Here is an 11,351-nt window from a genome sequence, read left to right as displayed (position 1 = left end):
CAAAAAAACAACAAAAAAAAACACACCAAAAGAACAAACAACAAACAAACCAAAAAAAACCCAACCCACAGCCACAAAAAAACAAAACAAAACAAAAACAACCAAAAAACCCCCCAAACAACAACAGAAAAATGCTCAAACACCATGATCAAACGCATAAGCACTAAACAAAGGAAGTAAAAATGAACTTAACAGACACATAATGAACAATTATTAATAGTACGCGTCTGTACTAGTAGTAATAATACATGCCTAGAGTGACAATTTAACGCTTGGGGATTCAATATCGAGCGAGTTGAAGGTGTGTTAGGAAAGCAATCGGCTACACATCGCCTTCATAACGCGTAATACCTACAGGCAGCTTCCCCATAACCCTACATTTTCACCCTCCAATATTGGCAAACGCTCACAGCATGTGGAGTTCAGCTAACGCTGACACGCTGATTTCTTTAGTCAATTCTAGCTTTGTTTCAGCTAAGTGCTACGATGAGTCATTGATCGCACTCATAATATGTGTACAATCAGTGCAGCGACACGCTAATTGGATCTCAGCTTCCAATCATGTTGGCTTTGTATTGCTATGATGTTTCTTCTTTTGTAAATGATGTTTTGATAGCTCAATGGTCTAATGGTTAAAATGAGGGAGTGTCGATTGGTGACTTCTTTTTCAAGTTCAGCTTTATTTGTCTGTCAAGCGTGAACTTACTTTAAAAATAATTCAAATTTTAGAAAGTTTATATGCTAATGTGAACCAAATGCTTAGAAAATTAAAGAAAAATAAACTCTTAGCTTTGTTGGTACGCGTATCATTTTGATAGAGAAGCCTCTATGCATCTGGGCTTTGTACTTGTTTAAAAAAAAGAAAACAAAAAAAAAAATCCCGAAGGGCTGGTGTTCATTAGCGTGATGGTGAATGCAAACGAACAGAGCACAGGGAACAGCTTCTTTAAACAAGATTGTGGATGTTCATCTGTACCACTGCTATAAAACATTATACACGCACTCTCAAACGACAACGAACTTGCGACATGATTTCAGCAAGAAGTATAATGAGTAGCCTATTTTTATCCAAACGTTACATTCACATTCTACATTCATTCTATTTAATCAGTACATTTAAAACATAGGATGTGATTTGAAGAAGGCAGAGGAGAGAGAAAGAGAGAGAAAGAAAGAGAGAGAGAGAGAGAGAGAGAGAGAGAGAGAGAGAGAGAGAGAGAGAGATAATATATAGAGAGAGAAAGAGAAGAGAGAGAAAGAAAGAGACAGAGAGAAAGAGAGAGGGAGAGGGGAAACAGAGAGTTCGACAGACAGACAGACAGACAGACAGACAGACAGACAGACAGACAGACAGACAGACAGACAGACAGACAGACAGACAGACAGACAGTCAGACAGACACAGAGAGAAACATAAACAGTCGGTGTCTCTCACATTGCTGACAGTTGAGATCGTCTTCTTCCTCTTGCTCCGCAAACTGACGTCACAGATTGTTCTGCTGTTCAGCACAGACTCCTGCAGCGAGTATTTCAGAGACCTGCGCAAAAAGGCCTCCATCCCTGCAGACAGTAAATGTGCCCACGGCTGGAACAGGAAAACAAAATAATACAAGTGAAAAATAACTCTTCAGTGTTTAAAGACATCTGAAAAGGAGGACAGAAATGTTTAGGTGCAAATATTCTTCTTTTAGAAATATGCAATGGCGCAACATAGAAAATCTTGGTATTTACAGTTCACAGCCATTTTTTTTTTCAATTTAAAAGATTGTTCACTATGCACTTTTTCTTTCTTAAATCCTTAACTACAAGATGTCATGCTCTTTCAGAAAAATCATTCTCTCTAACAATATAAGAATAAGAAATAGAAATAGAAATCACGGAGAGCAATAATGATGTATTTTTATCAAAACAGTTCCTTTCGATTTAGATTTTTCATTAAGTTCTACTTCCTTGTGGCCACATTTTCATTGGTTAAATTCCAGCTCCATCTGGACCCATGAACTTACGGCACGTACATAAATCTGGCTGGAGTTGGTGAAAGAATTGATTCTACCACAGAGCCTGTAGGCCTCCTTTTGTAGGTGAGTAGCCCTCAGGAGCAGCACGTTACTCCTGCGGAGTTCTCGTCGGCCCAGGAGCTGGGGGCAACTGCCGTCCGACATGATCATCCATTTGTAGTCCTTGGACAATGTGCCCAGGGGATATGCCTATAAGAGGTTGAAAAAGATTGTTAATATCGTACAGCCCGTCGAGACATTTTAAAGCTTTCAGTTTTAGTTTAGTTTTAGTAAGAGTTTTACGGCACTTGCAAGACAGCTGTGTCATAAGAGTACGGAAAGTAAGAAGGTGATAACAGGGAGTAATATACAAAGAAAAGGAGAAGGGGAGATAAGTATGATAGACGTTTGATAGTTTGATACGCAAGAAAGAGAAAACAACACTAGATCCCTCGACAACTACACACTCGAAATTTTAACAGGCGTCCTGCTTCGACCCTACCTGCCCCGAACAACTCGGGCTGAATAGGATAAAATATTTTACTAAACAAAAGGGGATACTCTCCACTATCATTTTAATCGTATTATTATTATTTAAAGCACAAATTGCTAAAAAAAAACAAACAACCCCAACAACAATCCATAATTACATAGCATTTGCATACGCACATCTGCTCAACAACACAAAATATAATATGCGCTTTACAGTCTAAACTATGTATCACAGAACACCATAGAACATTCAGAAACATTATCGGCTTCTCGGGAAACAGAGTGCAAGAAGCGCTCAAACACTAACAGACTGACACGATATTTCGCTGTCTATACTCGGGTACCTATTCCGACTTGGCTGAAGTGAGAAATATTTGTTTAAAGTGCCTTTTCCAGAGACACGATCCATGACAGGGTTCGAACCCACAATCTTTCGAAAGGAAACTTAACCACTAGACAACGAACGTCGCTATTGATTTTGATTGGTGGAGGGGTGGAATACAAGAAGGTAAAGGGAATGCGGATGAGGGGAAGTAACGCAAGCTTGAAAATCAGATAGACGATAGACAGATAGAGTGAGACAGGGTGATATCTTAACGAGTATACAACGCGGGAGTGGTCTAAGCTGTACGATAAGTCGCAATAGTCTTACGATTGAAATGCACTTCAGTTAGTTGTTTGGTTTTTGTACTGTTTCTGGCTTACTCTCATTTATAAGTCTCTTGATTCATTACTACATGTATAAATGATTGTGCCAAGGCCTAGATTCAATGGGTTTTGTTAAAGAAAAAAAAGAAAAAAAGAAAAAAAAAAGAAATAGCATAACATTGACATTTCTCCTCCATTCCCCAAACCTCGTAACAGATAGTTAAGCCCCCAAATTTCGGAGCCAATGCTCAGCTATAATCCTATAACTCCTAATATGATATTATTGTTTCCCTTTTTGCGAGACTAACGTTGTTGATGTTACAGAGTTGAAAGCTCAGGTGAGCGCTGGGGACTAACATGTTGAAAAGGAAACGTCAAGTACAATAAATCATTAATGGTTGCAGGTGACCTGTAGAGGAAATGAGGAAATAGACCCCACCTTTATCGACCCCTCCCCTGACAGAGCCGAACGTTATCGACAGGCTGATAGATGACCGGACCCGAGTGACGCTAATCATTCTAAAATCACTGCCTGTGTAAACGTGGAGACTTCCGGGTCCAAACGGTTAACAACAGATCCGTATGTGGCCGGCTGTGTCCTATTCTACAGGGGCTCTTGTTTAATGAACACTCAATTTATTCACAGCAGTACTCGATCGGTAATATTTAGGTGGTAGCGTTTGTACGATGTTTGGTGAAACGAGAGAGTGCCCTTGAAGGGAGAGTCAGTTTTTAACGAGTTCCATTTGTATATCAAAGTTACAGACTGGCTGTTTTCATTACCTCCCCCAGAGTAGACAGAGTTTTTAGCTCCTCATTGACAACAATAATATTATTAAAGTATGGGTTGCAACACCCTCACCGACACTGTAAAGTCATTTGGAGGCGAAAACCCTGAACCTGACGTCAAACTTCGGGTTGGACCAAGTGCGTGGAAAGAAACGATTGCAAAATTCCCAAAACAACTTCAGGAGGGTAATTCCAAAATATGTGACGGACTAACAAATCAGAATTAGATTTTTGTGCTTGGTGGAGTGTAAACGCTGTATGTATCAAGGAAAGGGGACAAACAAAGAAAGTCTGAACTGTTTCTCCCCCCCCCTCTCTCTCTCTCACTCTCTCTCTCTCTCTCTCTCTCTCCCTCTCTATATATCTCTCTGTCTCTCCCTCTCATCATCATCATCATCATCATCATCATCATCATCATCATCATCATCATCATCAAACACATCATCTTCACCCTTTTCCTTCTTATTGTCCTCCTCCTCCTCCTCCTCCTCCACCTCCTCTTGCTCCTTTCCTCCTCCTGCTCCTCCTCCTCATCAGCATCATTATCCCCAGCACCATCATTATAGATAGCAGGGAATAAGAAATGGGTTTGAGACTCAGTAGACTTTTCAAATTTAATAAGTTCGACGTTTCGCCAGGTAAAGGGCTTCTTCAGGTACATGTACAAAAATGTAATGGAAAATCTATTGACTACAAGCTATAGCAACAAAAGTGCGCGAATACACGTTATAATGTCAAAAGGCGCGATAAAAACAAATCGGGAAGATCAGAGAAAATTGAAGGTTATGGCAAGAAGTGGTATGAATATAAAATAGTATGTACGTCAAATCATATTATATTATATATGACCATTAATATTAATGTAAAGGTAATTAATAGTGCTAGTAGTGGTAGTAGCGTAGCAGCAGCAGCAGCAGTAGTAACAGCAGCAGCAGCAGCAGCAACAGCAGCAGCAGCAGCAGCAGCAGCAGCAGCAGCAGTAGCAGCAGCAGCAGCAGCAGCAGCAACAGCAGTAGTAGTAGTAGTAGTAGTAGTAGTAGTAGTAGTAGTAGTAGTAGTAGTAGTAGTAGTAGTAGTAGTAGTAGTAGTAGTAGTAGTAGTAGTAGTAGTAGTAGTAGAAGAAGCAGTAGCAGATGTTTTAGTAGTAGTGGCATATATTATTTACATAAGGAAAGGAATTTGTATAACTTTAAATTCCACACAGGTAGGAACTTTATGTCCTCTCGAAACGAGCGCAAAGGCAAGGTAGAAAAGTACAAGTTGACTCATCCGTATTTCTTCCACCCCACTACAAAGACCAAACTTCACCGCATTTGTCCACTTTGGACATAGATGGACACATAATCATAAATGTCACAGTAACTAGGGTAGAAACAGTTGTATCGTAGCATAGTCTTTCAAAAAAGTGTGATAAGTACCCTACGTGGTAATTTAGGTCTCTGAAATGTGGCTTGTCGATGTTAAGACCACTGAGGATTTGGTGAGAACCCAAGTTCCAAATCCACATTGATTCTCTATGGTTTAGATTTTCTTTTGTAGGATTACGACTTATTTCAATGCCCTGAAGCTGGGCCCCCTTTCAATGAAAGGAATGATCCGTGCTTTAATATCAACTAAAAGTCATTGGCCTACTATATTTACACTCTACTGGAATGGGGCAATAAACCTTGAGAGATGCAGAAAATTATAAGGTCTAGATCTATACTCTCAAAACAAAATGTGCCTTGCGAAATATGGCTTCCGGATTTTCTAAAATTACAAAGACACAAGCGTCGGCCTACAAAAGTGATCGGCGAAATAAATAAATTGAGCTTTTTGTTGAAAAACTGTCTCTTAACTGAAAAAACGAAGGGCGTCGTGCTCTTGAGAATATTTTAAAGAATCTTTTGGCGAAAACCGCATGTCGATCGATGCAGCTATTAAAAAGCCCTTTGAATAGCAAAATTCGGCCACCACAAATAGATAATAGACTAATCCCCAGCACCATCATCATCATCATCATCATCATCATCATCATCATCATCATCATCATCATCAGGTCTAGACCTGAAGAGCTCAGCCCATGTTGCCGAAGATGCTGCCATGAAAAGGAGGATATCAAACATATGTTTGAATGTCCAGGAGCAATGGCAGTTCGAATGGAGTTATTTGGACGAGTGAAGGTGCCGCTAAGCATATTGACAATGGAGCAGAAAAAGAGCCTCGCTATCGCTCGAAGATTTCTTTGTGAAGTCCGTCAGGCCTATTAAGGTAACGAAAAAAAAAATCATCATCATCATCATCAACACCATCAGAACAACATTAATTTATCATTGCGACTTACTTATCAGAAGTTTGATGAGTCTGCGAGTTCCTTACCTGATTGATGATCTCTGCAAAGACGCCAGACTTAGCGGCGACAAAGATGTAGTGCGTGTTGATGGACGATTTCAGGATCCGGGCCAACTTTGAGCTAGGCATGTCCTGCTCCACGTGAACGAGGTAAGTACTCACGGAGAGTGAATGAAGTGTTGCTTTCAAGTCTGTCATGGACTCAGTGTCTGTGAAGTATTGCACGAGTCGATTAAATCAGCGTGGTGAAATCAATCGGTCGCCAAAACACAGAAATCGGAGAAAAAAGCATTCTCACGCCACTTTGGAAATTTGTATTCAATTTTTATTTGTTGGCTTAACCTCTTTTAGGTCAATACAAAACACATTCCCATGTGAATTTCACTTAAAAACTTGATTAACGGCACAAAATATGTCATTTTTCTGTTTTCAAGGACCCATAAGCTATTGGAGTTACCAAACTTTGGCGGCCATTTTCTCGCTAATTTCACCACTGATACCATCCGGCCTCACTTCCTTCAGTCGCAAATATCTTGAGTTCTATTTAAGGTAACTGGACATTATTTCATTGGAAGTAAGGCAAATAAATCATCTTTTAGATAATACCAATAACTCCACATGTCCAAAAATTGACGAGCACTTGATTCCAACACGCCGTGACACTTTTGGATCAAAAGTCAGATGTAACATACTAAACGAAACGTCCATGTAAAAGAGAAAGCAATGAGCAACTTTATTTAAAATGCTTTGTCACCTGTCACATACCATGTGATATTAGATGCCTAATAAGGCATCTAATGTATGTACACATACATTAGATGCCTAATTGATTTAAATGCCTTTATATTATATCAACCGTACATCACTTTTGTAAATTGGGAATCGTTTTTCTGTACAGAAAAATGCTTGTTGTAGGAGAGTTTAAACACGCAGGCAAAACACGGTTTTCAACTCCACCCCCTCTTCCCCCCCCTCTCTATCTATCTTTAACAGCTTTACAACTACCCCTCTCACCTTCTTTTTTCCTCTTTCCCTCTCTGTCTCTCACTCTGTCTCTCTCTCGCTCTCTCTCTCTCTCTCTCTCTCTCTCTCTCTCTCTCTCTCTTACCCCCTTACACAAACACACACACACACACACACACACACACACACACACCTCAGTACCCGGATCGTGAGGTCCTCTCTCGATCTCGGAAGATTACACCCATGACAGAGATCCACAAATGAACTGTCAGTGTCAGACTAGTCTGAATTTTATTAATCTTCATGTAAACCTACTAATAATACACTAAGTGTGAGTTAGGGCAGAATTTCGGTGAAACTAGAACTGGGATGTTTTGTTTCGTTGATTACGTTTCAGGACCTCGCCCACAAACAGTGTGTGAATTCATTGTTTTCGAATCACAAAATGTCATTGCTTTTTAGTTAGAACCTTTGTTGACCGCTGTGTCAAGAGTATATTGTATCACAAGCGAAGGTGTATTGACGTAAAAAAAAAGTACGCCATTTACTACTGGGAAGAACACTCAATGGAAAAGAAACCATTGGGAAAAAAAGGAAATCGTCATTACTTTGTATGGTGAAAATGCGACTTTCACGGTCCTATTGTAATGACACTTCTCATTTTCTCTCCCGGAACTTTGGGTGCTACCCCCAATGAGCTACAGCTGTTGGAAACAAAGGCACCCTCACCCCGAACAAAGGCTGGCCACATGGACAAGTGACTGATACATGATTAAACCATTAGCTGTTTTACTCGGGAAAATTGCTGAAGGATCGTTACCCTTTGTATAGTTTTGGAAAGAAAGGCATGTTGTCCAATCGTCATATGAAAGGGGAGTTAATTGGTTATGGTATTAGGCAGACATCACTCAAAAATGGGGGAAAGAGTTAGAAGTAAGCAGGAAACGAAATAAATGAAGACAATTGGGAGAGAAAGAGAGAGAGAGAGAGAGAGAGAGAGAGAGAGAGAGAGAGAGAGAGAGAGAGAGAACGAGAAGGATAGAGGGAAAAAGAGGAACTCGAAGAGGGAAGACAACAAGTGAGGAGAACAGAATCTATATAACATCTGATAAATCGAAAGGATTATACAAGTGAGCTAACTAAGCTACTCGACAAGTTGCAAAAGCTAGTTAGTTGTTTCGTTTTTGTTTTTGTTTTAGTTCTGGCATGTTCTCCTTAGTAAGTCTATTGATTTAGAGTAAGTGATTCTATCCAAGCGTTGTCGAGGTGGCTTGTTTTTTTTTTACAGTCAGCAATGGTTTAGCACCCTTCCCTCCCTGAAGCCTGGTCAAAGAAAACCAAGTTACAAATTTCGATGAGGTCGCAGGGAACAAAACAGGTCAAGGCAAAACGTGTGTGTGTGTGTGTGTGTGTGTGTGTGTGTGTGTGTGTGTGTGTGTTGAGAGAGAGAGAGAGAGAGAGAGAGAGAGAGAGAGAGAGAGAGAGAGAGAGAGAGAGAGAGATGTTGGCGTGAATACAGGATGGTTACTAAATCGTTCGTAATATCTACTATTCAAAATGCTTTATAATATTTAAAAAAATGTTTTTTGCAAAGTGGGGTGTAGGTAAATAAGTCGTTCTAACTCTTTAAAATTGTACCTGAGACTTCTTTTAACTTAATTCATAGACTTCTGAAAAGATACCCAGAAGTTTTGTCAAACATTATTGTCATGAAGAGTCTTACTGCCTCTCGAAATACCTACCTAAAAAGTTGTCGTAAATAAAAAGTATTTCCTTCCACTTCCAAATCTTTTGTACTAGAAGTCTCATTATCTCACTCCTCAGATGTCTGGGTGGCATGAGGTGGATGGAGGTTGAAGAGACCGCCGGACAGGGTGTAAGGTCAAGGTCGAGCATGATGTGCGGGATGTAATGCTCGGACGTCCAAGCGTCAAGGGCCAGGAGATAAGGGCAGCTGGCGATGGTGATGATCACTGAGCACCGACGATCCAGCGACGCGCAACCTGACGAGTGATCAAGAATGTGAGATAAGAAACGCGGGACAAACGACGGGGACCAACGACAGATAAACCGAAGGCGGGGGTGGGGGAAGATGGGTGCCTCTTCCGGTGGAACAAATGTGTATTCAAAGACAGCTTTTGATTGGTTGTTCTGGATGTTTGGCATTTCAGTTTAAGATGATTCACTGTGATTACGTGTTATTGTGGCCCATGTTACGGAACAAAGAGTGCTGTTATCTTATATCATATAATTTTTGGAGTCATTGGAGTCCATCCTTTGTGATACACTCCTTTGTACTTTGCCTTGTTCTATGTTTTATGCGATGCTATTTTACACCCCCAGAACCCAATAAAGAGCCCATCAAATAGTCGTATACACACACAACAAATGCACATACACACGTTGTGTAGTGATACTCCCCCCTCCCCTTTTTCTCCCACTCAATACACACACACCTCCCACACACACACACACACACACATGCTGACAATTACTCTGCGAAATTAAACAAACTATGTGGCGAAACTTCAAACTTCATCACGTTTTAAAAACAACAAACAAAGCAAAAGCGTTAGAGAAAGAAAGGAAGAAAAAAAATTGAAAGGTAAAACCTAAAAGGATTGATACTTCAAACAAAATGTAACACGCTTGTTCTCGCATTAACTAGGCTTTGTGAAACGTCCCAACCAAATCGGCGTTTTAAAGACAAAAGCCGAGGGAAAATCCCCATGAAAGGGTAACGCAAAAACACAATACTCAACTATCTCATTTTGAGCTTGATGGGCAATTGACCACGGCTTTCGAGTGTATCAGAGTGTAAAACAAACTTTTTATTTTCTGCAGTTGAGGAGAAATAGTCGTCATGAATCAACTGTCTAAAAGTCAAATTTGTTTGAGTTTGTGTCATTTAAATTAGAATTCGGTAATAACATTTTTGGCTTACCGGTTTTCCCTGTACACGTATTTCCCGTGGGTGATTAAGAATAAAAGAAGATAAAGGATCAAAACAGGTGCAATTCCTCGGAGGCAAACTGGATTTATTGCCAATCGAAACCGGATAAATGACTTATTAACAGAATGCTGCATTAAAAGGGAGAACATGCAAATGGAAAAAAGAAAGAAATTATTATCTTTCTAGGCACGGCGAATAAAACAAAAAGAAAAAAGAGGAAAGAAAATGTGTCAATTCAATAAAGGAGACGAGCACAGAGAGAGTGTAGAACAAGGCAATGCTAAATACACAAGTGTAGTATCTGCAAAGTGTCAGTGCTTTTATGTGTACTCATGAATGGGAGTTTTTGGGCCCCGCACGCCAGCGCGCGAGCATGTGTGTATGTATGTGCGTGCATGTGTGTATGTTTTGTGTGTGTGTGTGTGTGTGTGTGTGTGTGTGTGTGTGTGTGTGTGTGTGTGTGTGTGTGCCCGTGTTCAATGGGGTGCGGTTTTCTCAATAACGACTTGCATAAGAAAGGTCTCGTGAAATATTCGTTATGTAAATATTAAAAAAAAATATTAGAGCGTTCTAGAATTTGAACTTAATTAATGTAGGGATTATTTGAAAAGATCATAGAAAAGTACGGCTCGACAAAGGCCTGAAGATACTGGTGTATTTTCTTCTCATTGGTCAATTTAAGTAAATTTTAAGGTTGGCATTGGAAAAGAGAGAGAGAGAGAGAGAGAGAGAGAGAGAGAGAGAGAGAGAGAGAGAGAGAGAGAGAGAGAGAGAGAGAGAGATAGAACTAGAGAGAGAGAGAGAGAGAGAGAGAACTAGAGAGAGAGAGAGAGAGAGAGAGAGAGAGAGAGAGAGAGAGAGAGAGAGAGAGAGAGAGAGAGAGAGAGAGAGGGAGAGAGGGGGGGGGGCATTGCTGATTGTGTCTCATGTACAGCAGCATAACTAATATTTATCCTTCCTCAATGTCAACGTATTACGAACGATGGTCGTCCCGTTTGTGTGCGTAATTTTACAACTGTACATAATGATCTTCCCTAACATACATAGATTCACTATGCTGGCGTCTTCGGCGTAGTGGTAAGGCGCCTCACCGTCGTGCGCAGGAGACCCTAGAAAGATTCCCGAGTGGGGAGAATTTTTTCCATGTTCCAGTAACGGTAACAAAATAATTATGTCTAA

General features: G+C 40.3%; 1 protein-coding gene across 1 annotated transcript in view; it reads right to left on the bottom strand.

Annotated features, from left to right (window-relative positions):
• LOC101847637 (glutamate receptor ionotropic, delta-1) overlaps nt 1-9,222 on the bottom strand; it is a gene marked incomplete at both ends in the record, with an annotated part of 15,033 nt that extends 5,811 nt beyond the window's left edge. Inside the window, 4 exon segments of the mRNA XM_013079282.1 lie at nt 1,435-1,584; nt 2,006-2,206; nt 6,284-6,465; nt 8,962-9,222. Coding sequence (XP_012934736.1) covers nt 1,435-1,584; nt 2,006-2,206; nt 6,284-6,465; nt 8,962-9,115 — 687 coding nt within the window.
• Nucleotides 9,223-11,351: the final 2,129 nt, after the last annotated feature.

The sequence above is a fragment of the Aplysia californica genome, unplaced genomic scaffold (assembly GCF_000002075.1).
Source record: "Aplysia californica isolate F4 #8 unplaced genomic scaffold, AplCal3.0 scaffold00047, whole genome shotgun sequence".
Lineage (NCBI taxonomy): Eukaryota > Metazoa > Mollusca > Gastropoda > Aplysiida > Aplysiidae > Aplysia > Aplysia californica.
This window is presented reverse-complemented; position numbering and strand designations above follow the sequence as displayed.